This window comes from Callionymus lyra, chromosome 6 (genome assembly GCF_982586985.1).
Source record: "Callionymus lyra chromosome 6, fCalLyr1.hap1.1, whole genome shotgun sequence".
NCBI classification, from domain to species: Eukaryota; Metazoa; Chordata; class Actinopteri; order Syngnathiformes; family Callionymidae; genus Callionymus; species Callionymus lyra.
In genome coordinates, this window is record NC_141823.1 from 29,938,158 (window position 1) to 29,965,785 (window position 27,628).

At 36.9% G+C, this 27,628-nt stretch overlaps 1 protein-coding gene across 2 annotated transcripts in view; it reads left to right on the forward strand.

Annotated features, from left to right (window-relative positions):
- The window catches only part of ca10a (carbonic anhydrase 10 (inactive)a), a 178,102-nt gene that overhangs the window by 12,254 nt on the left and 138,220 nt on the right, over positions 1 to 27,628 (forward strand). For both annotated transcript variants that reach the window (XM_087794657.1, XM_087794658.1), the window contains exon 2: positions 12,667 to 12,741. In XM_087794657.1, the coding sequence (XP_087650783.1) occupies positions 12,667 to 12,741 (75 nt within the window). The remainder of the gene's footprint in view (positions 1 to 12,666; positions 12,742 to 27,628) is intronic.

Here is a 27,628-nt window from a genome sequence, read left to right on the forward strand (position 1 = left end):
AGTGAAATATTTATTCAAGAAACCACTGAAACCATCATAGGAGAGTGTATTTATTAATTCAAGAGTCTGGGCCACGTTCAAATGTGACCTCATTTTCACTCTCTTCTGGAGAGTGCCCTCAGAGGTTGCTGTTAAATAACGGCAAACTGACCCAGACTCATTTATTATGTAGCTTAAAACTAGACTCACATTGTAATTCAGCCAGTTCATGAATGACATTTAAACTTTTTAAAGCTGATTAAACTCCATAGATTTGTTAAAGAGAACCTGTTATAGTGAAACTCTATCTGTTAATAAGAGCAAAGACTTGGGTTAGACTTGTGAAACTTCTATGCAAGTATATTTCTCTTTGATTTTTGATCACTATCATTCTTTTTCACATGCTACTGATTCTTTGTTGCAAAAAAGACTGTGTAGGACAATATATTGTAGCTCACAATTACTCATCTTATTTAATTATGCTGGCAATTCAAAGATATATTTATACCCCAAATGTATTTTTTATATTTTTAATAATAGAACACTGATACTACTTCTTAGAACTTAGTGGGGTCTGAAAGTAAATCAAATAAATAGGAAGGAACAATAAACATAATTTTTGTGCTAAAAAACAAACACATGGAAACATGATTTTGGTACAAGTTTAAGAAATGTCTATGAACCCTTTAAAAACATGTCTAGTGAGTTTTTGTTTTCCTTTCCTCCCAATTGACCATGTTAAATTTAAAAATGTGAAATAGATAAACCACTGCAGCTAACCTAAACACAACAGGCTTGCTAATTACAAATCCAGGCCACGGTTTGACATTTTCATCTGTTTGCTAAACAAATACATAACTGTTGCAGATCCCTAGCAAACATTTGACCCCCAGAAGCGGAGCTGACAAACAAAGCCCGATGTGGAGAGTAGCAATTATGCACAATCTGTGTTTTAATGTAATTGTCATCATATTTCAAATTAATGTGGCCCGTGAAGACCTGTAATTGCTTTTGATGAGCGGGTCGCTGCTCTCACTGGTGGTACGTGTGCAAAAGAGGGTGAATTAGACCATTAACGTCTTTTAATGTATTTAAAGTCAGTAGAACTAATCTTCAGTTCATGAACTCAAATGTAGACCTCTTTGAAAGTGATTCTCTTTGGTAAGTAAGGCTCAGAGAATTGCATTGAATATCAATGGTGCAGAAAACACATTTTCAATAGGCTTAAAATCCCTTTTGATTCTTTTAACAGCATTATAAAGGTTACATATACAGTATATGTAATACAGCAAAAGCTCATAATTTTGTTGTATTTCTTTTCATACCACTTTTAACTTATTTATTTGTTTACATTGTTTTGTTTAATTTTGCTTCTTGTAAAATGATCAAAACAAGTTGTTTCACCCTAAGGGTATTGTAGAAAGAGATGAAAATGCATATACACAAGAGGCAATAAACACACACTCCCTACCTGCTCAAAAATAATGCTGTGACCTCTGATGTAGGGAAAACACAACAGCAGTTAAGCGTGTGCACAAATGTGTGACCACCTTGGCTGTTCCCAAGCAGCCATATCTCATCACATCTGCTGCTCAGGAATCCGAAGCCTATCAGCCAGCTGGAGTGAGACGGCCTCCATGCCAGCAGTAATTTACCACTGAGGGATGGGACATGGGGGTTGTATTGCCGCCTCAGCGTGTGTTGGAGTGTGTATTTGTAAATGACTGACGCGGCTAGAAAGGCCAGAACAAGTAAATCAGTGATGGGAACTGACATAGAAAAACATGGAAGGATAGGAGACGGATCTGAAGGTGGACGGCAATTGCTCTCCAATCGGAGAGCAGCTTTGTGTGAGCCAGGCGTCCCAAATCATTTCACATCACACACACAGGGCCTATCGGGGGAGCCAAATCTCCAGCTGCTAATCTGATAATCCTGGGCAGATGTGTGTGTCCTTCTGCAACAGGGATGTGTGTGGTCGTGTGGAAGAGATGAGTAAGTAAGTGGGTGGGTGTTGCAGAGAGACAGAAAACTGGTGTTTGTCCAACATATTTGTGGCAAAAGCTTTTTGGTTTGTGTTGTAGTAAGAAAAAACTTTCAGTTCATTTAACATCACTGTTTCTCTATTTTTCAGTTGTTCAGTAGTTTTTACACACTGTTAAATTTCATTATTCATTATCGTATGTGATATCATTTTCATATAATCATGATCTTTTTCGTGTTTTAACGTTGAGTGTCCAGGTTGTGAAAATGCACAAATCCTAACATGATCAATCTCAGCAGGTGGAAATGTGTTCATCCTTACTCATATATTTATCATTTTTATTATAACAAGATAGAATACGGGTGTTTCCTTTTAGGTTAAAATCTCTTTTGGACGATACATTGAATGCAAAGTAAGTTGCTTCTGTCTTGTAACTTAAATACCAGATATCAGCTCTTCTGATTAATCCACAAAAGTTACCTTACATTTATTTGTTTAATGTACCCAACAAGTATCTCCATCTATCTTTTTGTCTGAATAGAGCCAGAAATAGTACATAGCGGGGTTTTTTTTTTTGGAAGTCATACATTATCTTGTATAAACAGTATTTATGCTGATATTGTTCTCGGTTTTTTTCAGGCCAAATCATGTTAATTTACTGTGGGGTTTTGTCATCAAAGACATTAAGTTTTACAACAGTGATTCAAAGAGGGCTACAGAATAATAAACAAGAAAAACAGCATCGCTTGTGAATTATTGTTACATTTCAGAGCGTGAAGAGGCTTTAGAAGTTGTAGCTGAGATATGAGGATTAAAGCAGAGCTAAGAACTATTCACAATCCTTCAGTTCTTTCATTTTATAACTTATAAAATAGGATTTATATATAGAGTGTCTGTTGGAAAACAAGGACTGAGAACATCAGTCACCAACAAGTTTTTAGGTTTACTGCTGCCACCTTATCAGTCTTGAGTATGACAGACAGAAAAATGGGTCACAGAGGCAGACGGTGACTTCCTCTTAAGTCGAGCAAACCACTCAGTCACAAATGTTGCCGTTAAGCTGTTGAAGGGACTTATTTTGCCAAACAACTGGAAGCTGAGATGAAAGCTTATGTTTTTTTTTGTTTTAAAAACTTTAAATGTGCACATGTTGGAGAGTTTACTGCAATGAAGTTGCAGATGCACTCTGTACCAGATAATCTATATATTCACCAGAGGAGATATGCTGGTCGGATTCCCCATTGCTTTAGTAACCAGGGAATTTATTTGTCATCACAGTTTTCATTCAGCTTTAGTTCTGTCTATCCTGATTCACTACCCGACTGAGTTTCTACCTGCAGACCAAGGCCATCCACACAAGAACTGTTCTTTTGTTATGGTCTCATTTCAGAGCTCACCTACTAGAAAATTATCTTTCGAGCCAATCTTTCTTAAAAAACCTTTTCATTTATTTCTAAACAAGATTGCCAACAAAAAAAAGACCACTTCATGAAGCTTAATCAATGATGCAAAATTTTTGCAGCATTTTCCTTGTCTGGTAACCTTTAACCGTATTGGACAACTATCTGGCATACTTGACCCTATTGGGGTTTTTGTTGGTATCGTCATGTGTGCCGTGGGAAAATATCCAATTTCACATAACTGCTCTAAAACAGTATTTATCTGCATATAGTATGCCATTATTGAGTGTATGTGCTGTTGTAGTGACTGGGAGTGTTATCAGGTAAGTGTTCCTGAAAGTGCTTTGATTCGTGTCACGCACAGATTTAAACATCTGAATATTTTTGAGCAGCATTTTCTGGTTATGAGGGTACAACTTTTTTTAGTAGGAAATTAACGCAATTCATAGTACTTAGGCCTCTGAACTTGTCTGATGTGGAGGCTCATGGACATATTTGGAAGTTATTCACGGAGGAGAAGTGTATATATATATTTGGAAATATGCTACTTTCTTAACTGCAATGTCCGACTCTACTTGTTTTTGCAAGTCAGCAATTTTCTATTAAGATTATTAAATCCAAAGATTCTTCAATAATGACTAATTATCAGTCAATTGAATGAAAGTATAAAGTATGTTCTTACTAATATTGAGCATATTTCATGAAAGTTTTATTTTATTAGTAAAATTATTGAAGCAAGTATAACATTGAGGAACATTTACAAATTAGATATCCAAGTCCAGCCAAATTTTTCAAGGACTTTTGGAAAGACAAGGTTACAAAGATGTACACCTGCAGCTGGGGCTATTTAAACGTGAGACACCAAGCGGAGCATTTGCAGGAAGTAATTGTCCCATAAGTCAGCAGGCGCAGCTGTTGGCAAGATCACTTTTATTTATGTTCCCTTGTCACCAGGCTTGAGTTTCTTACAATCTGTATCATGTATTCCTCTCAATTCTCACTGACTGTCTAAATTTGGCTCCCTCTTTTCTAACAACATTCATTCAGCCCTCTTCTCCCTGCTGCCTTTCTGCATGGCCGGACCCTCAGATTGCTTGCCCCCTCAATGAATATTAATAGAAGAGTTTGGATATGATTGGAAAATGAAGTGTTTATTTACAGATTCGCTCTTTTTGGCTTTGTAGGAGGTTGGTAAGGGAGGAAGGGCGGCGGTGGGGGCGGAATTGCAGAATGCGGCCAGACTGGAATAGAGTATGAGAATGAAATAGGCCTCTGCGGCGCTAAATAGGATTTGGGTCAGTAATATGCTGTGGCCAACCTGATCTGTCATACAGCTTTGCATGAGGATTCTCACTCCGAAACAACACCACAACGAAGCGTAAAGCAGACACAAGAACAAGGGTTAGGATTGAGGAGAACATCAATCTTTCCTAATAGCATGTGAACATCATTTTGACTAGGACTTTTTGTTTTAAGATAATTGTACAATATATGAAATTATGAGATTTTATCGTAATTTATGGAAGACCAGTATTACAAGCATTTTAAAAAGTGATTAATCTGTAGATCTGTTGAAATATGTTACTTCATCCGGCATCTATTTTCAGTGTTCTAGCTAGCGTAATACCATAGAGATGTGGAATCGGCTTTCATATCGTGGTAATGCTTTTGGTAAGGGACGTCAACGGAAGTGTCTCAGTTCGAACAAAAAATAAACGATAGGAGCCGGTTTATAAAAAAAAAACAACTGTTATCTTGCTAATTATAATAAACTGATTCAGGATTAAAAGGTTGACTCGGAGTAAGGAAAGGAACCCACAGATTCATAAACACCTCTTTTATCATTTTCTTTTACAGATAGAAGCATTGCACTTATCCAAATTTAACCAGTTTATATGTTTACATTTTACCATAGATTCCTGTGATATTTTCATGGTGTCATGCAGCTGAAGACTCAAACCTTCAATGAATTGTGAATGAAGACCTGAACTGTCATTGAATCTTGGAAAGGGAAGGAAATGTATATTAAATGTACCCATGGACCAATGATCTCTGCTGACGATTATGTAGAAACGAGTGGGCTGAACCTAACATCAGAACTGATGGCTTTTCAAATGCGAAGCACAGCAAACTGTGCTAATGCTAATTATTATTAGCATGTGATTACTTGGTGATTGTATACCCTAGCTGGCGACTCAGTGTAAAATATGTCAACATGATGATGAATCAACGAAAAAGAGCTCATTGGAATCTGCATATCACATATCTAATAATGCTAAACATGTGTGAGGCAGCCAAGCAGGAGATCAGAATTAGCATTTTTCAGCCGTAAAGGTGTTATATAAATAATGTGATTTATACAGTACCGTTTCAGTGATGGGAGTACGCAGTAGGTTGGACTTTATCCATGATCTTATAGAACTGACTGACTGAACATCTTCATGATCATCTCTCACGTCACATCAGATGTCTGACCTTTGCCACCACTCTCAGGACTTCAGATATCAAGATGGTGGGAAGACTTTGCTTTTAATGTACCATTGCTCTACTATTTCTACTTTTGTATTCTTTTTTCCATTTGTCAATGCTTGAAAACGTTCAGTGGCATGTAAACTGACTAAATAGTTCAGAAGCCAATATTTAGTTGAATAACACTGATTTCTGGCACACGTTTTCAAACTGCTCTGTTTGAAGGTCTGTGATCATCCTTCTTCCTCTTCACAATCCAGCAGGTTTCAATAGGGATCAGGTTAAAAGGTTGTGCTTGCCATGACATGGTCTTGAGTTTGTAATCCCTGTTCCACACCATAACTTGACAGTCTGTGCCGCAAAAGACAAATTCCTGCTGGAAACATACGCCGTCAGAATCGCAAACCATTCTGAAAGAAGTAGACATTTTTATTTCAAGGATAAAAGTTTATGTGGCTTTATTCGTATGTCCTTGGCAAACAGAATTCTTCCTTATTCCAGTCTTGCTGAAGCAACGCCTCATAATCCTAGATCCTGCAACAAAATTTCACAGTGCAAAGTAATTGTAAGTCCCTCTTAAAGTTGGACTAAGGAGATTAAATGACATAATTCCTCTATAGTTTAAGGGTTCTATATTTGTGACTATAACTGCAATAAATACTTTTGCAGGTTACTTGGGCAGGCATTACTTTATGGCCAAAGTCTAGGCAAGCCGTTTCAAAAAGGAGACCTGGAAAATAGCCCAATCTGACTAAATGTCCTTGGCCTCCCTTGGTATGGGGTTAATGTACCTTCCAGCTAGGAGTTTAAGTTCTTTAGGACAGGATATTTAATCAGAAGTTACCAGGATAACCTCACTACACATTTTGGTCTTTGAACTTTAGTCTTTTTACTTTCACAGCGTATAAAGTACACTACCAATAAATGGCCCAACCAACAGGATCAATGCAGTCAAATAATACACATATATGCTACTATTCAAGCATTATATGTGTGCCTGTATATATATGTTTCTAGATGGCTGAACAAATGTGTGAGTGAGGATACAGAGCTGGACAAACTAGTGTCCCTGTTTATAATTATACTTCATGACCCATTTTAGATGCAATATGAAATTATGGGGTCGTATTTGCATGGCTGTGGGGAAAGTACTGGTTGAAGAACACTTGAATATTCTAACCATCATAAATTAGTTTAACAACTGTTAAAAAACGTTGACGGCAAGGTCATTAATTATAAAAAATAATAGTAAATCAAGTCAAACAGTTTACAGCCAAAGGTTTATTTGTCTCTGCTATGAAACTGTTTGCAGACAAAATCTTTGGCTGATGATAAATTACACAAAATAACACTTAATAGGATAAATTGTTATTTTTATAAAGAACACACCAATGTGGTAGCCATTTATCTAAATGTTGAATAAAAACCTTTAAAGTTACTGAAATTAAAAATAAATAACAAGATACTAGGATGTATAGGCACTGCATCCTCATCTGATCATTAGCTCTTTTTTCCATATTTGTTACTAAGTAAACAAAACCTATAATTATATCCATTAATGATGTTATATTCCTGTGCAAACGTCTTTGATGACAGTGAGCTCACTGAGATGTAATGGATGAGATGTTTTGTAAGTTTCCTAATCATTTCCATTACAGTAACCATCTTAGCCTCCACCAACTTCTTCCTCCTTTATTTTGGCTTAAGTCAGTCACTTGCCATTTAATTTTTTTATGCTCTTCAAGCAAATACTACACTACTTTTTTAGTATTTTTTTTTTTAACCAACTGATTAGTCAATTGTTTGCTTAAAATCAAACAATGGCTGAGTAAAAAAACTTTGCAGCTAAATGTGGACAAAACTGAAACTCTGGTTATTGCTCCTGATGATAAGATTCCAGGGTTGAGTGACTGAGAAACCTGAAAAACCTGGGTGTGGTATTTGACAAAGACATGTCTCTAGTTCAACACTGCAGAAAACTGACCAGAAGCTGTTTCCTTCAACTGAGAAAAATCTTTAAAATGTTGTTACAAGTAGAAGAATTCACATTTCTGTGATCCATACATCTCTTCACTGGCTGCCAGGATCAGGATCAACTTCAAAATTCTGGTTCTTACTCTGTGAGCTATTCATGGTCAGGCTCCTCCTTCCATCACTGATCTGATCCAGCCTTACGTCCCAGCTCGGGCTCTGAGGTCTGTGGAATATAATCTACTGAAGGTTCCTCACACATGGTTCAGAACTAGATTAGAGAAATCCTTCCGGGCTGTTGCTCCTAAGCTTTGGAACGATCTCCCTCTCTGTCTGCGCTTGATGGATCTACTGACTCCTTAAAGAAACATCTTAAGACATTTTTATTCAAGCAGGTTTTTCCTTGATATTCTAAGACTCCTGTTTTTGTATCGGTGTTGTCTTAACCTTTTATGTATATATTTAATTGTGTATTGTTTAGATTGTTTAAGCGCTTTCTGACCCTGCTCTCGAAAAGCGCTATATACATTTAAATTACTTAGTTACACCTAACTTTCCATATAATCATTAAATCAATAAATAAATAAATTAAATCATTTTCAATCAACCAGTTAGGTATTCTTCTCCTCCATTGTATAAAAAGAGAGGGAAGTAATCTCTGACAACATCAACTTACCACGCCCACAAGTTGGGTTTGTATTTAATGGTGTGGTACAAATTAAACTGGCCACAAAAATACTTTTAGGGAATCAAACCAACAAACATAATAATAATAAAAAACAAACACCCAGTTGAACAAATGAGTTCATTAGAACATCCTTAAATATAATTCAGAAAATATTTACATATATATATATATATATACTGTATATAGAAAGTATTTTCTGAATCATCATATGCCCCATGTATAGTAGGATTATAAGTTTGTGACTCACACATGAATAAGGAATATGATGATTCAGGGTATCCAGGTCAGTATTGCTTTAGGACTTTACGATAAGCTTATCATTTACTTGTCAAAGCAGGCTAAAAGGGAGTAGTGATGGGAGAAATCCATGAATATATGCTATTTCAGGCCAAAGAGCTATAGAAGGACACTACTAAGTTAGTTTTGGCAAGGAAAATTTGAACAGACCCATGGACAAAAAGACATTGACTGTATTGTCTCGCACCAGTAATAGAATGTCCAGCTGCTAGCCCAATCACCTGGCTAGATTTCAGGTTGCCCCTTGCCTATTGCTTCAGCATTTCCCAATGGTGGCCTTCACTGCTGCAACACACTGCTTTTATACACACTTCACTTTATTGTTACTCTTCCAACCACCAGCCTTGCAAAGCTGTGTTCTGCATCTATGAATAAATATCACTAGTGATTGGTTGTTGAGGCCTCATGAAACAGACTGTGCTTCTATTCCATTAATGGTTTTGAGTACAAAAGTACATTTGGTCTTATGACAACTGGATTTCTGCTTATTGGAGCTGGTGGATATCTGGTGTATGGCAAAGTTCATTCTTGCTCAGAGTGGTCAGGTGGCTGCGGTTCATGACCTCGTCCGCTGATCAGTTACCATCTTGGAGAATATCCGCTCGGCTTGAAGCATAATTCGGCAATTTGGATTTATAGAGAGGCCACTGGAAAGACTCAAAGCCTGTGGAAAATTCCAGCCTGTTCCCAAACAAAGTCTTATCTCAATCCGAATTTCACCAGTCTGGCCTTGGAGGCCAGTTTCTCAAAATCTCCCCTTGGAAGTGGATACATTTCTCCACTAAGCCCCCCTGAGGAGCAGAGCAGGGATGCTTGTTTTTTTCTAACCTGTCCCTACCTTCCTGATGTTCAAGAAAAGTCCACTTCACCAAAGCAGATTCTTATTCTTAGAAAGATGCTTAATCAATCGTCCTGGGTCAGGTCCTGCTCTGTATCCTGCAGTAGAGGAAGTCAATCCTAGTTTAAGTATTATATTATTATATCGACTCTTTTACTCTCACAAATTTACTAGGGTTACTCACTACATAAAGTATGAAGAGGAGACGATGGAGGGACATTGCCATGCTTTGTTTTGATCCTTGTGTTTTCTTTTTTGTGTGTTACTAGTATTTTAAGAAAAGTGACTCAAACAGATGCCATTTCACTTGTTCTATCCCCTCATTATTGCAATGATATGGTGGTTTTAAAGCTTTATTTACCAGTTATATTGTTTTACTAGTGACACTTTAGTTGTAGGTGTTTTTTTTTAACTTTGTTTGTGTTTCGTTTGTTAATCTACAAAAGGTAGAATTGATGTTTTTCAACATTACCCAAAATAAAAATTAAATTATCATCATTATATATTTATTAGTTGTCATTTATCTTTTTTTTCCCTTGTCCATCATTTGATCATCCCACCATACCCACTTTAACCAGATTCCAAGCTCTGTATGTTTAATTGGTTGTCTCATAGACGCCACAAGAGATACTCGATTACACCAACCTTCCAAAATATGTTGTGTCATGCTTTACTATATGATATAACATTAGAAAGAGTTTAATAATTATGTATCAAAAGAAAAATCTCCCCACCTTCATGATATCTGATCAAGTCCTGAGAGTGGTGGAAAAGGTCAGGCCTCTGTGGCATATTATCAGATGTAATGTGAGAGATGATCATGAGTCAGTGCTATAAGATCAATGGACAAGCTAACAAGCTGTTGCATATGTTTAAGATGAGTATAAACAACTGCTCATTAATGGTGCAACTACACTGAACACAAATGATATATAGGCTACAGGAAGAATATAATAAATGATTTACAATACTTCTTACATTGCCTCAATAAACACATGCTGATCACATGTTTGCGACTTTTGTTGGCTCCACATTTCTTGCCTCCACATTTCTTGCAGTACAAACCACTTTTTTTGTACAAATTCATGGGTGATTAATTTATCAAGATGATTAAATAATAGTGTACTTTCTTACAAAAAGTGAAACAAGGTTTTTATCCATTTTTCAGGAGAATTTTTTACAAATGTCTCTTTGTCTATTCATTATGTTTGAACTGTGATTTTATCAATGTATACATATATAGACCCACACGTGTTGAATGAAGTTTAAAGAATGTTTTACCAAATTACAAACCCAGTCCATGTTGGATTTACCTTATATTCTCACATCACAAGCCAAACTAATTTTTTAAGTCAGAAAATACACACGTACTTAACTCGAAAAACCATTTGACCTGTAAGTCAATATTGACTTCTTGCTTCTCTCTAAGAGGCACTGTTTTAAAGAACTGTCCTTCAACCTGCAACTGACAATTGCCTTTCCTCCAATTCGTTGCATTGAGGAAAAAAAAGATCGGATTGATTTTTAAACATCTATTAAAGGCAGGGCTGGGAGAACGCCAGCCTTTTAAATAAACACCACCCTACGATGTGGCTGAATAACAGGAGAAAGGGAAAAAAAGTTGATGTGTAAAAACCAATATCCTGGAGGCTGTGGGGGGTAAATTCTCGGTCACAACTCTCTTTATACGGAGACCTTTACTGAGTCACCTCAATTATAGCCTAACCCCCTTCTCTAATCTGCGGCTTTCTTCCACATCTCACACAACATGACAAAATGCATTTCCATACTAATGCAGAGGGAGTTATCACATCCCAGTAATGTGTGCCTCTTTCAACATGTTTGTGCGTTTGTGTCTGTACGCATCCATTGGTGTGTGTCATGCACTGAATTGAGTCAGCACATAGAATTCAGATTGAAGACTGTTTGCTTGAGGTCTAGATATGTTGCTGTGGAAAAATGTGGTCATGACACATACATACTTTCATCACACCTTAGTGTCTTAAAAATGTCATTTTGAGTGTAAATTTAACATACATGAATATTGTAATTCTTTTTAATCCAACACTTCAGGCAATGCCACTTTACTAATATGCCTGTAATCGTATTTTTCCATCGAGAAGCATTTGCCAGTGGGTCTGCTGTTTGTGTGAGCACAACTGAGCTGAGCAGGAAAGCAAAGGTGGAAAGAGATATTGAACTACCTTGAGCACGTTGTCTGACAGCAATATTTACTCTGAAAAAATATAGATTGATGTGCTGTTGTGAACTGTATCATGATGATGATGAACTTTTTTCAAATGAACTTTAACATTATATCACATGAAATGGAAAACTTTTTAACACAAAGGGCATTGTATGACATGTTTATTGGAAGAATAAGAGATTAAAAGGACAACATTTTTGGTTCTGGAGCAGTGGTTCCCAACCATGCTATAAATAAACATGCTTTTGTGGAGCAATAGTAATATTTAGCATATTGAAAGAGCCACCCTTTCTTATTTGTTTATTTCTTATTTATTTATTTTTCATTATATATGTTATTGTGTGAGTTTTGTTAATTTGTATCATTCATGTGTGCAGAACAATTATATTTCTATTTTTAGACAGGGACACGGAGTAAAACTCTAGCAGGCACTTTGGGCAGCTTTAGGGTCTTTGTGGGTCCGTTCGGCTCTTGATTCATTCGATGAACAGCGAGCATGTGCGAAGCACCCGAGTCAAGTGCTTGTGTGTTTCTGTTTACAGGTGGGTGAATGTACTAGAAAGTTAAGAAGAGTGACGCGAATGGTAGATTTTATCTCCAGAACAACAAAGCTTTTTCAGTAGGCAGAGCTTGAGCACAAGTTCTAATGTAAATATCTTTATTAAAAGAGAGTTTTGTACAAACAGACACATACTGATGAGTACAATAACAGTTTATCTTCTAAGAGAAATGAAAGTGTCTCTTTCCTACTTTAGGATCATTTTCTGTTATCATAGTGACTCAAGATGTAAGAGATTGATTTTTCTCTAACTCTGTTTATTTTCCCCCTAACAGCACAACCGAATCTGCCAAAGATTCACGAGGGATGGTGGGCGTACAAGGAGGTGGTGCAGGGAAGCTTTGTTCCTGGTAAGAACCAAAACACTATCTATTGCTTTGAAACCGGATTTCACCTGCCACTGTTTTTGCCAGCGCTGTTTGCTATCGATCCTGACGTCTGAGGTTATCACAGTTTAAGATCACTTCACCTTGCCATCGGCTGTTTGTTTGTCGAATTAGAGCTTTTTACTCTTCTCACGCAGCCTTCTCTGCTGATGTTTGACAGCAAATTTACTCCACTTTCTCCATCCTTGTTAGATTTATTGTGTATCATTATGTGTATGTAAAACTACCTTTGGACTTTTATACCTTCCACAAGCTTTAAAAGCCAGCAGGTCATTATCTTCCAGTCGAGCAAAGATATTAAGAACCAGTGTGTGGTTAGGGTAAGGCTTAAGTTATTGCTTGCGCTTATACATGAGCTAATAACTTCTATGCTTTTGCTCTTTAGTCGGATTTAGTCTGACATTACATGCACTCTTTGGGACACAATCAAACTTAATAGCCTTCCAATGCTTGGTCAAACATCTGCTCTTTGCTTTGCTGATTAATGACCACTCTGCAAGCATTATTGAAATGGACTGTATGACGTTCAGTAAGGCTGGTGTGGCTGTTAATCCACCGTGGTTTCTTATTTCTCAGGGTCTAGTATTACTACAAAGGTCCATAAAGCATGTCGGTTTCTTATCCTAAACCTGTTTGGGTAATATTTATACCTCAATATTTTGTGAATGCTTTCACATGAGCATGTAGAAACCTGTTGAACCTCATGGCATTACTGCAATTCAATATTGTGGTGTCTAGACTGGGCTTGCCACAAAAACTGATACTTATGTTCCAATTTGGGTACCATGCTATCGAAAACTATCGAAGTATAGAAAAATATTACTGGTATTGGTATCGTCTACTGAAATTTTGGTATGTGACAACCCTACTCTTATTACTTATACTTATACTACTTATTTATTATGTCTAATGTTTTTATGTTTATGTTTACTTTTTATTAGTGATAGGCTGATGGAGCTTCATGAAGTAGTGTCATGTTGTTTTGAGAGTAACAGATGGCATCATCAATTTAAAAATAAAGTAAAAATAATGACACTGCTTCATGATACTTTTTATCTTCTCAATATTAATATGTTCTCTTATTACTAAATTGAAGATGATAATTTGACCCTCAAATAGATAGTATTTTTTAAGAGTGATCCGTGTGAAAAATAACACCTTCCAAGTCTATTCAATTGTTCTATTCATTGGGCACCGTGACCAAAAGAAAAGCACAGTTAAAACTATGTTAAGAAAGAATTACCTCCTTGTGTCAGAGTGCTCTCTTTGATTGAGACTTTATAACTTGGATCACTCTTTACCTTTCTAGAACATCTCTGCTATGAGAGCGACAACCTTAAACCTGTTCTCAACACTCAACTCTACTCCTAAGGATAACCCACTGTGTGTTATAGATATATTATAGGATCATAATTAAATTAAGTAAAAGTAAAAAGATTATAATTATGATTATTTTATATTATTTCATAAACATTATATTATTTTTTTTAAGCAAATAGATCCTACTCTTAAATACTATTATATAATATTCCTCACAATTTAACTTCATTGACATTTTTTGGTTCTGTGGTTCTGTCTATATTGCTTGCGCAGTTACTTAACCAACCGACTTGTCGCAGCAGGAGTAGTTAAACATGATCTTACTGCACCTTATGGACAATTTCCCTCATGTTTTAGCTGAACCTGGGGCTGGCAGCCCTCCAGAGACAGAGAATAAAACTCATCCGAAAGGCTTCTCACAGCAAAATGGAGCCCAGTTTAATGATGCAGAGAGAAAAACCATTAACGGAACATATTCCTATTATATATATTCTGCTTGCGCCATTGCTGCCCGTAAAAAAGGTTTTATTGAATATTTAGCAGGCTGAAATTGCAAATTTCAGCCTTGTGTATGCACAATGGGGCGCATCGTTTAAAGAAACTATAACACTAAAGTATACTGAAAGCAGTAGTTCGTTACAATGAGTATTACATAACCTTCCCCTGTGTTGAATTCTCTTTCACATTGCTTTCTCGACCTCATTATGGAGACAACTGGAGGGCTGTAACTTTTAAATTAACTTGCATATGTTTGTTCTTTATATAGTCTGGGCTTGTGGGTTTGATTGACAGTTAAAGTAATTGTCCAAAATTGAAGGCGAATTGATTCTGCTCTGTCACAGAGAAACGTTTTTTTTTCTTCTGCCAAAGCCTCACTGAGCTCCAGAACAATGTTTGGATCAAATTATCACTTTTTAAATTGAATGCTCACACAAAAATCCTTTTGAAAAATAATCATCCAAAGATATGTCAACACCACTAGAGGGTGAATTGGAAAAAGTGATTTGTAAAATCAAAGTCATGCTAACAAGCAACTCTTATAGATCACAGATTTAAGGGCACGATTCTGGACCATTGGCCCATATCCGTGAAAGAAAAACACAACATTCAGATGCCAGAGTTTAACCTCTCATCACAGAGGCTTCTTCGGTTCAACACTCAAACTAATTGTATCCGATCAATTTCATCATTTTAGCAGCGGCAAATACACGTGACAAATGTTGCATATCTTACACCACAGGCTCTCAATTGCTACAGTTTTAGGACCCACCACCAACCCTTTGTTTATGTGACCCTCATGAATTCCCAATAAAACTATGAAACTCATTAAAGCAGGGATATTTGACACCAAATTATATAACCTGCAATGGATAATTTTACATGTATTTGTCCTCTGTTACAAAATAACACCTGTAAATATCCGTATTAGCAGTTTTTTCATGTCCTTGTTTTTGGGCCCAACACAGCCGACCACAAAGCTGTCAATGAAAGATATTGATTATGTTTTGATTAAACTTTGTGTTTTAACGATATTATTGAATACTATTCCTTTCATTCATATATTTAAGAACTATACCATTTGAAAAAAATACAATGTGACCAGTACATTGTTAAAACAATATATAATGTGATTATCATTAAATATTTGAGTTTATTACAATATTAATATGTCAGTATTAGAAATGTATCTGTGACATCTCTGGGATTCTATCAACCATGGCCCCGAGCATCTTTCAGAGCCAGTATGTCATGTGGCCCGGAAGAAAATCACAAGTAAATAAAAACATCCCTCCTGTGTGTCCATGAAGGTTCTCATTCATCCAGGTCAAGGTTATCCAAGAGGTTTAAAAGCGAATCAACTGGACTATGTAGAGTTCTGGGAAGAAATTTCGCCTTTCATTCGGGAACTTAGAAGTGTCTGAGGTACGGGATTAAAAGAACACAAGGAAGACAATCAATGATGGTCTAGGATGTGGTAACTGAGGACATTTAGAGACAGGTGGTATAAGTAATAGATAGACTGATACGTTTGGATTAGATCCTGTTCGTGTCTTTCTCGTATTTTGGAAGTAGACAAGGTGAAGCTTAGTAGGTTAAGAGAAGGATTTTAAATTTGATTCAAAATTCTACTGGAAGCCAATGTACAGAGAAAGTGCAGGAGAAATGTGAAGAGATTTACAGTAGTCCAACCCGGAGATAACAAAAGCATGGATGAGCTTTTCCGCAGTGTCCCATGAGAGGAAATGCCTGTTTTTTTTAAATAATACGAAGGTGGAATAAGGCAGCCTGTGACATTTGTTTTACGTGTCAGTTAAATGATACGTCTTGATCAAAGCAAAATAGTAGTTAGTTCTAGTACTATCAGTACAGTAGGGAGCTCAGAAAATATTTTTTACAGTAGTACATGTCTTACAGTGCTAATCCTTTCTGTAAGTACCTTTTTTTTTGGCCAACCAGTCTCATACCGTATCCATGTATGGGCATGTTAGCCGAGTGATGTAATATGTGCTAATTGCTTCTGCCATTTATGGTTCCCCTGACTCCTCAAACTCTGTCAAGTTGATCCACGACAGCAATGAAACCCAACTAGAAATGCAACCTTGCATGTATACTAATGGCTTTCCAAGTTTTTAGGTCAATTGTGGGTGTGGGACTGACACTAGGAGTATCACTACGCTATTTACAGCATGCAAACTACTTATGAACAGAGAGAACGCAGCTGCAGCATCGCTATCAACTCATTATTCAGCACAAAGAGAACCACACGCCTTCTCTCTCTCCTGGGACAGCCGTCGAAAAATAAGCTCCATCATTTGTTCATTGTGTGTATGATCAGGGAGCCACACACCCTGACTCTGCTGGTAAATAATAATTTTTATTCATGTATGCCTTTCAAATATCACTTTTCTTTCTCTCTTTTTTTCGGGACATTCAAATGGTGTTTGCACTCCGTAATTGTCAGTGTTCAGGTGTTTTCCCATTGAAACGTCGCTGCTACACAGTGTATAGTAAAGAATACTTTCAACTGAAATTTTCATGGTGTTGATTTTAACCCCGTTCCCATCTTTGTTCTTATGTTTGATCTGTGAATGAATGATCAGATCTATGGAATATTCAGATCATTTATCCTGCATATTTTCTGACAAGAAATACAAGTAGTTATAATCAACCAGGCTTGATGCTGCAATTTGGCAGTTGAGTGTAAAAGAGTCCAGATCTCTGGGTAGCACACATTTAAAGAAAATGTAATAGAAATGTTTTTGAAATTAATAGGGACGTCCTAAAATTCTACATGACTCTGAATCACCTGAAGTGTTGACTGTCACCTTCTCCTTTCACAAGATACTCTAAGGGTTGATGTAATCAATGTGAAAAATATACCCAATTCCTAATGTAAGAGGATAGTTTGAAGCTTGAAAAGACTATGGCTTTGAGACGTAAAATGTAGAGAGAAGGGGGAAAGTCGAGGCAAAAAAAAAAGTTTTTTCAGGGCGGTGCCTTCAAACAAAAAGACAACAGTTGTAAAGCCATAAATTATAAAAATTACAAATAAAAAAATAACAATATTTCCTCATGGTCAAAGCGCTGTGCTTTAGTTGCTGCTTTTCTTGGTTTCCAGGCACTATTGGTTCTCCTGAGACTTCTGACAGGTAATGGAAGCTGCAAACTCACAAGTGTGGGAAACTGTGATGCACATCCCTTGCGTTTCACAAAACTTTGTTACCAGCTCTGTCAAAGTTTAACCACTTCTCCCTCTAAGCTGTTGTAAAATTTGTGTCTGTATATCTTTGAAAAGATAAATATCTAGAGTTCAATCCAGAAAGTGCAGTAGTGACCTGTAAAGCTGTGATGAAAATATTCCATACATATCCCCTAACAGAAAGCCAAAGACGAAGATTGAGAATACGATGAAAACATTTTGATCCAAACACTTACTAATACTTATTGGATGTAATTTTATGAAACGTGAGCAGAACAAATGTGCAATAGGAAATTTACTAGATTTTCGCAATATCTTAGTAGCTTTGATTTTTTTCGTAGCTACAAACAAGTCTGCACAGTAACAATGAAAAAGTAATCTGATTACTAATTACTAAATAAAAAAAATTACTAAATTGCTGCCTGCAACAATTAATTTTGCCACACAACAGCAACTACTTTTATAACTCGCTTCATTGGTCCAACATCAAAAATGTCTAATAAGTTAAACTTAAAAACACATTTTCCCAAAAAAAGGTTTTTTATGCAAGAATAATAAATCTTACTTGAAAAGTAATTCAATTAGGGTTGTGTTTCTTGGTAAAGATAAATATTCAAAATATAACAGGAAGACAGACTATGACTTAAAATAACTTCAATAAATATTCTATTAAAAAATAGATTTGATTCAATCAATATATATAACACTCAACGCATATACAACAAAGATTCTGATGTGGTTTGACACATTTAATAATTTTAATTACATTTTAATAATGAATTATTTAATGTGCAAACTTTTCAGTTGGACAATTTGAACTTTTAAAAAAGTCTTAAAGGGTAATTGATGTGTAACACAATATAATTGAATTTAACTTTGTTTACTTGGTGACAGTGAGAGTCCTGTTAGGTCCTGCTTGACTCCATCGACTGTGTAGCTCCTTTAAACATTGCATCCATGTTAATAGTGGTCTGGCTCATCAGGTCATTGATGGTCTTTGTCTTGTAAAAGGTTTAGCTTGACGGACGGTGATGGGCAGTTCTGTTTTGTTCTTATTAGCAAGTGGCTGGTCAATAACATATCGAGTGGTCATTTATTTTGACAGGTGATGTACATGACATAGTGCAGTTCAAGCACCTGAACAAATGCGTTGAAGCCTTTGTTTTCCTCTTTTAGGCGTAAATGTAAATGAGAGATTCCATTTGATTTGTTTCGTCCCAGACAGCTTGTTGTCGGAAACTAATGTTTAGCTTGTCAAGTGGGAGTGACGCTAACATTTATTCACTTGACACGTGAGTAGTCAAACGTGACTATTCCGGACATGATGTAACTCCTCAAGACGCAAGACAACAAAATTAATTGCTTTTTATTAGGGGAAAAAAGGTAATGCAGAGTTCATTTGAATAAGTAACTTAAATCTGATTACTGGTTTTGAAACAGTAATGCGTTACGTTACTACTGAAAAAAGGGTTACACAAAAGTAAATGAGTTACTAGGTAATATGTAAATGGCATCACTGCTTTCGACCATGTGTAGAGTGTTTGCTAACTCTGTAAATTACTATTGGAGATTTACATTTTAATTCAACATTATGCAGATGACTTTGAAAAACCCGATATGCACATAAGAAAAAAAAAAAATATATATATATTATGTTCAGTAAAATTTGTTGGATAATACCAGGTTTAAAATCCAGGTTTTGTTTGTGATGATAAATAATCGAGATCAAAGGGTAATAAAAATATACATTTAAATATAAAAATTATTGGTTTAAGGTACCAAAATATAAACAATCCTCAGGTGTGTATGTACTGACATAGAGGTCTCTCCAATAATAAGAGCAATGTTCTTGTCAGCAGGTGATATTTAAATGTGAGATCATTCCTCCCGTGGCCGATGTGTATCTTCTGTGTGTGCGTTTCTTTGCCTCCAGTTTCATGTCAAACATTTACGTTTCACCTGGGATATGTTCTATGTTCTATCTCTAAGAGCCTCTTTAGCTACAGCGGTGTGTCTGTTAGCGATCTGATAAGATCGTCTATCGTCTGATAGGAAAGGGATGTTAGGAAGATTAACGGCATCAGTACCTCCCTCCAGACCTGCGCTTTGCCTGTCCTGTCACAACTCCACTACTTACAGAAGAAAATAAAATATAATTTATTAACTCCATTACAAAAAATGTAAATTATAAAGAATGTTCTTAACCCCACTACAAAGAGAAAAAAAAAATCTTTTTACCCTAAAATATTTATATCTCCGCTTCACAAAAAGTTTCTTCCTCTCTCTCTTTTGCACCTCTTTATAAGATCCATGCTGATTACTCATTATCATGATCTGTTCTGATTTGACAAGTTCTTGGTATTCATCATCATACACACATTTTTACAATCAGATCTAAGTTTTCTGTGTGGTTCAGGAATTCAGATATGTTCAAATCTCCATGTAGATTTACTCACGTTTTAATGAATGAGACCCATCATTTATAAAAGCCTGTTGTTGGATTATTGTTCCAAGCTGAATTAACATATTATGGTCCTTCTTCCACATACATACCTTGAGGCAATTATTCTGTAATAAGACTTTTGATCAGGCAAAAATATTTTGCTGATTTTTATTTTCTGTTAAGGGTTGCGCACATGTAACTCTTACGTGAAACATGGATGCTCATCATCAAAGTTTATAAGTTATAGTTTTGTGGAGATTTGCTATAGTGCTGTCCACCAATGTTGGAATACGTGCATCAGTGACACAAGTGATGGCGCTATTCCGGATTGGGAATGAGATCTTATGTCTCAAGTGAAGGTGTTTAAGTTTCTTGGGGTCTTTTTTATGAGTGAGGGAAACTAAGGTGAAATCGACAGGCAGATTGGTTATTGCCGTTATGCAGACGTTCAACCATCCTTTGGTAGCTCTTGATGTACTGATATACTACGTCCCTATTCTCACCTACGGTCATTAAATGTGCTCTCCCATAGAAGCGAGGTCACACTGGAGGTAGAGTCGCTGCTGCTCAGTGTGTAAAGGAGACAGATGAGGTGCCTGGGCTTCTGATCTGGCGGCCTCCTGGTCTGCTTGTTAGTGAGGTGTGCAGATCATGTTCCAGTAGTAGAAGACTGAAGGGGAGACACGCTAGTATAGCTGTGTCCGTCAGCTGGTCTGAGACTGCTTCGAGTTCCCCTATGAAGATGGAAAATGAAGCTAGGGATCCTTGCTGAAGTTGATGCCCCAGATGCAAACTCAAAAAGCTGGAAGTAATCTTCAGGGAAACGCAAAAACATCAGGCACTCAGTTGACAGTCTTTTTGCGGAAACATCTTTCACAAAGCTTTAATTGACTTACATGCTGACTCCTCCTCATGCCTGCTTGTCAACAGTCAAACAAGGAGCATTGAGTCATGTACCCGGTTTTTGAGTTCATTAACAATTTAATTTTATTGTCAACAAGCTTAAGCCACAGCTGCAGCTGGGTTGGTACAGGCTTTCTTTGTTTGATTTTTATTGATGTTGAATTCACACTATCTTTGTCTGAATAAAATATGATGGTTATAGTCTCACACAGGGTGTCAGATGTTGCATGCTCATGTTTGCAAACAATGCAAAAGTCACCAACATGTTCCTATGTAACATAATTGTCTTGCCCTGTGTGAGTAAGTGTGATAATAAAATAGTATATTAGGAACATATACATGAGTATTTTATTTCAGCAATAAACCACAGAACTCACTTGGATCTAATGTGTTTGTGTCGAGAGCCACCGGGGAGATTATTGTTTCTGTTTTGAGGTTTGCTTTCGCAGTCGTTTCTTATGCTTAAAAAAGCTATTTTCTCATGAAAAATGTTCAGGACGTACTGGTTCATAGTCATTAATTGTGTTCGTCTCATTTATATAAAATCCACACTATAAAATGGTTTCTCTTTTGGTCAGTTACTGAGCTTTCCTTCACGTTCACAATCCAGATTACAGCAGAGTACTTTGTCTTCTGTACTAATATATGCAGTGCATAACTAAAAGAACTATATATCTATACTATATTATGAAAAAGGACACTGAGTAAAAAATGTAAGGCCAAAAAAAGGGCTGAAAAAGCACGGTTGCAGTGTGAATAATAAAACACAATGAAAAAAGATCAGCGTAAAATGGGCCAGATTAGAAAAAAAATAAGTTCTGCCGCCAAACATGCTGGTTTTACCTTCCGCTTACAAAGCAAATACAAATGTGATATTTGGAATGTCCCACACAAACACACGTACACACACATGACCAAAAACTCTCAGTGACAGCTGTTGTGGGTATTAAGTGGCAGTGTGATGGATGAGGTTTAGACAGGGTGGCCTTCATAACCTCTCCTTTATTTACCCTCCACTGACTGACAGCTGGGAGAGAGAATGACTGAGAACAGTTAAGGAGAGGATGCTTCAAAGGAGATTAAAATGAGGAGCAGAGTCTAGGGAAAGAAAGAAAAAAACAAGGATCAAATAAGAAAGATGGAGGAAAGGGAGAGAGGGGAAATGAAACAAGAGGAAATGACTCCATGTGAGGAAGAAAACTTTTAAAGAAAAATGAGAGGTGAAAGGGGAGCGAGAAAACAAGTGTACTGGACAAGAGTGGAGACAAAAGAGAAGAAGGATAGATCTGAGGCGAAAGTGGACAGAAAATAAGCTTAGGAGAAGCAATTTTCAAGTGTTGTACAGGAACGATACTGCCATAGAGATAAAACCTCTTGAAATATTTTTTTTAATCTTTAATTAATTCTTAAGGCAAAGAAACAGTGAGTTTATTCCTAAATTCAAAAGCCTCCAGCGCTTTTATCTTTGGATTGAACTACTAATTCAATAAAAGCTCCATTTTAACTGAGAAAATAGGCACTTTAGAACCTTGACGTGCACTGATGATATGGTCTTCTTTATACAAATCCAAAGTGTCCTTCCAAATAATTTCACATTCAAAAATGTAGAGGAAGTAAAATATTTTGGTGTCGTTTTGGATCCACACAAAAAACATGTGAAAAAGGTCCGCAATGTGCTGAAAAACACATCAGAAGATTCTTATCATTGGAAGCAGAAAAATGTTATTTTTATGCAATGATATTTTTTTAAAATTTTTGTACTGCTTGTCATCATGTTCCCAAGCGAAACCCAGTTTCAAACTCGCTTAGATCTTTGCACAGCCAGGCCTTAAAAATCCTTGATCAAAAACCTTGGCGTTACCACCATTTCAACATACTTGAAAAAACATCAAATCTTGAACTTTGACAACTTGATAAGGTTCTCCAATATCCATATGGTACTTAAAGGTCCTGCATGATGCTGCCCCTCCTCCCCTAAAGACCTATGTACAGCCACGCTCTCAACTTACGAGCAGCTTTAGGGTCAGGGTCCAGGGGCCACTGCAATGTTCCCAAAAGAAAGTCTGCGTTCTCATAATCAGCCTTTTCATACAAAGGCATAAAAGAATGGAACGGGCTCCCAAACGATCTAAGGAACAAAGCCGATTTTCATCGCTTCTCACGGGCTGTCAACGACTGGCCTTTACACCACCAGTCCTGCTCGCACTAATAGTACCAGGCGGGTATTTGGCCATCAGATGACATTATAAGATTGTACTGTGTTTTTGTATATTATTGTTTTTTTTGCTTTATTTTAATGTGATGTATTATGTGAACTGTCTGCATCTTTGTAGAGGACTACAGATGGAAAGTAGCATTGTGCTAAATCTGGTGCAGCCATCTTTTTAATGTAACTGCAGATTGTCCTTTTAAATAAATTGAACTCAAATGAAGATCATCTTCTTTGACAAGTCAGTCATATTTTCGTCCAGTCAGTGAAGACGACATTTTTTAAATCATTTTTTAACCTGCAAACTTCATGTTATCATCTCTGAAAATATAGCCATTGCTTTAAGCAGTTTCATGAACCCATCACGATTAATACAGTTCCAGAATAGGCCCATTTATACACCACAAAAATTGGTTATAAATCACTCTCGCTCCACTATTATTTACCTCTGACACATACAGGGCACCCAACTCATATCGTTGTCCTCAAAATCCAACGTACATTCACACCGCTTTAAATTATCCCATCCTTGACCACTTTTCACACTTTTTTAAACCTTGTTGTTATTTCACAGAAATATTTCATAACCCTTAAATTACCATTTTCCTCAAACAAAATGACAAGCAGTGTCATTGACGTCAGAATAAAATAGCTCTTACATTGTGAAAGAGAGTTTGATGGATAAAAAAAAAGGCTTAATTTGCTAATCATGTCAGCCAGAGACATAAGTGAACTCACATTTTTAAAGTTAAAATAAAATGATGAAAGTCATGTGATGATAAGAACAGGTATGCACATCAAGACAACCATGTTTGAGTGGCTAAAATAAGTTTAAATATAATGGTTTTAATGGTCGATTGGATAAAGATGCAAAGGGCAGGAACATGTTGGAAGTTAAAAGTATTGCACATGACCAACAGTACCCTTTTAATTACAGAAGCTTTCCACACACATAATTGAAGTCCAGCAGCGCTGGCAGGCGGTCAATGAATCACTAGCCTGGCTGTCAATCATGCTAGGTTTAAATGAATGAAAACTTTACCACAGATTTGTTGTCTTGGAAGTGCTTTTATAACTGTTTTAGATGGATTTATCATTACCTTATTTAGTCATACACACTCGCTCTAGCTGTCATACACGCACTCAATTTCACTGCTGCTCGCTCAACAATTGTCTACTCACAACACCAGTCTCGCGCGCTGCTGCTTGAAGCCTTTTAAACCTCATTGAACGCTTAGAAAAGTTCGTCTTTATCTGACTGTTTTGTTGACATTCCCTTTAGCACAGATTTATCTAGTGGATGCATAACGCAACCCCAGTCAAACATTTGACTGTACCTTTTATTCTATGCGCCTTATTATCCTAAAAAATAGAATATAGGCCATTCATTGAAGGTGCGCCTTATAATCCGGTGCGCCTATGAGTGCAGAAAATACGGTGCTTAAATCACTTAAGTCAATGAAATATTGTATTCTTCTTCATCTCTATAAAAAACAAGTAAAAATTCCTTCATGTATTTGCCTTTGCCGCAATCTGAGATTGATTTACTCCCTGATGCTGCTATGTTCATTAGTGAGCATTTTAAAAGTTCATGGAAGGGGTTGGATTGGGGACGTAGCCTGGATTGAAAGAGTTGCAGGCTAAACCAAGAAAAGGACAATAAATGGAGGCTTTTGAATGAGTTTTTTCATTCAATAAATTTTAATATTACAATACGTGCTTTTGAAAACAGGTTGAAGATGTTGGTCAACAACTGCAAAAATTGGGCAGGTTCAATAATCCTTTGTGGTTCCCTGTAATAATATGTGTCCTCTAGTTGCTTCTATCTGCAGAAAAAAACGGGTAAATAAAATACCCAAGTATACACAATATTCTTCTCTAAAACACTCAAGGATTGCAACATGCAAAAGCTTTGCAACGTTACAGAAACAGTGCTTATGTGCATGCTTCATCAACGCCTGTATATTGGTGTGATGTTCAGGCTAAGCGCTTGTGCAGATGGGCTTACATGCTATCAGCTCATATGATTAACAACTTTACAAACGGGGTCAAGCATCAAGCACAAACCAGGGCAAACTGCAGAACAGGCAAGTAACGAATGACTCAAGATATTTTGCCTGTGCTATCCCGTATCAATGAAACGTTGCATTGTTTTTCGGTGTTGCAGTGCTGCCAAGCCTCATGTGGTTTCACCTTGATTTATTTATATTTATGGAGATAAACAGGGGATTACAAATTGTAATATATGGCAAATAATCTGCTACAGTCTGATCCCAGTGCGGGACAAAGACGATTAAAGGGGAAAATATGATTAGATCATCTTCCAGTGCCGTCATTCAATGTCAAGGTTTTAAAACAGGGAGATGCATTATGAGGAATTAGTGCTGAGTGTTGCGCAGCGCTGTGCAGCTGGAGACCTACAGCAAAGTGACTTGCTGCTGCTTGTAGTCAAGCCTTCCGTTTTGATTTACACCACCTTGCTAAATGGAATTGTGTTAAGCTCCTTGCATTTGCTCCCAGAAGAAAACAAACGCTGCGAGCCAAATTGCTTACAGATGCTATGTTAGCATTAATGCTCACCTTCACATTTTCATTTAGCACTATTGGAAAGAGGAGGATAAATTGTATTTTTTTTTCTTTTGGATGATTAAGAAGACCCAATCTCACCATATGTAAGAGGGAGCCGAGCAAATGTTTGATGAGATAGTCTTTGTTGACAACATTTCTGGGGGGAGAGGATCCAATGAAAAGTCAGCCCAATGCAACACTAAGATATTATTGCGACCGGTAGTGATCGCAAAGATGCAAAGATGAGAATTCCCCCACCCTCTCTTCTGCTTCTGCTTAGGCAGGCAGAATAGTAAGTGCATTGCAAGTGTGAATTTTTAGGTTGGAGATGAGAGAGCGTCTGAAAACATTATGTAAAGTGCACCGGCAGTGCACTAGCCTCAGATGGAGACAAATCAATGGCGGTCAAGTCCAAAACAAACTCTCTTTCTCTGCCAGGAAGCTGTTAGATGATGAAAGCGGAGTGTAAGAGCAGGTTGAACGCCCTGTCAGAAAAAAAGCTTTAAGCATTAAGGTGATGATTTGCTTGTAGGGCCGGGAATGTCACCTTTCTACAAATTTAAATCTTGTATCCTTTTATATTGTCACACTTCTCTTCTGTTTCAAAGGTTAATTGGCCCCAAATCTTGTCATTGTATGTGAGCTTCAGCACTGCTTTTTTCTACTAAGGTACACGAAAATAGTGATATGTTATGTTATGTTTATGTTATATGATATGCAAAATTGTGTGTGTGTAACATAGTTTAAAGGACATAGTTTAATTAAAATACAGAGAACCCCATAATTATTGGCATCCCTGGTTATGATGCATTGAAACCCTAAAATGATTCATTTTGTGTTTCAGAAGCCCACTCTCACACTGAAAATTGTAACCTTTAACTTAACTTAATTTTAGTCTAACAAAAAATATATATAAAATCATCGAAATCATTTGCACCCCTAACAATTCCTAGAGATGGATGTATTTGAAGCAGGTGTGAAGTCATTTCAGCAGTAGTTTACAAAGTTGATCAGAGTATATGTATGTAAGGTATTTGTTTGTCCACATTCAAAGTGAGGCTATGATTAAACAAAATAGCGACTCTCCTTCACAAGTTGTCATTGTTTGTCAGTAGGTAGCGCCATCAGTTTACAAATAATGAGATGTTTCATTAGAACAGTAAAGAGACCGCCATCTAGTGGGCTCTGACAATAATGACCATAATAATAATAATAATAACCAATCAAATAAGTGTTTAAATTACAGCACGGTATGAATAACCAATGTAGGTAAAGCAAAGCAGCAGCGGGTTCTTAGAGGGCAAGCACTCAAATCCTCCTCCAAGAACACTAGCCCGATCAGTCAGTCTTATACACCAGATGCATATCTGCCTGTCACTTGGGGCGAGCTGTCGGGTGGAGAAACTGATCGTACAATGACAGAACCCTGATCGTGTCGCAATCCGACACCCAGGGGCTTCTGCCGACAGACCCAAGCGGAAGCAACAGATGCCACGAATCAATGGGACCCAGCCCTCCAGCCAGCAAGAGGAATAGAGGGCGTTTCCCACCTGCTTTGAAAAACCCACCTTGATGTGGTGATTGGCTGGAACATCTGATGAGCTCAGAATAAAATCCATCAGGCCACAACTATAACACTAAAATGAAACAGATTATTAAAGACTTAAAGAAGCTGTGTCCTCCCATATTTTAGCTGAATCAAAGTACA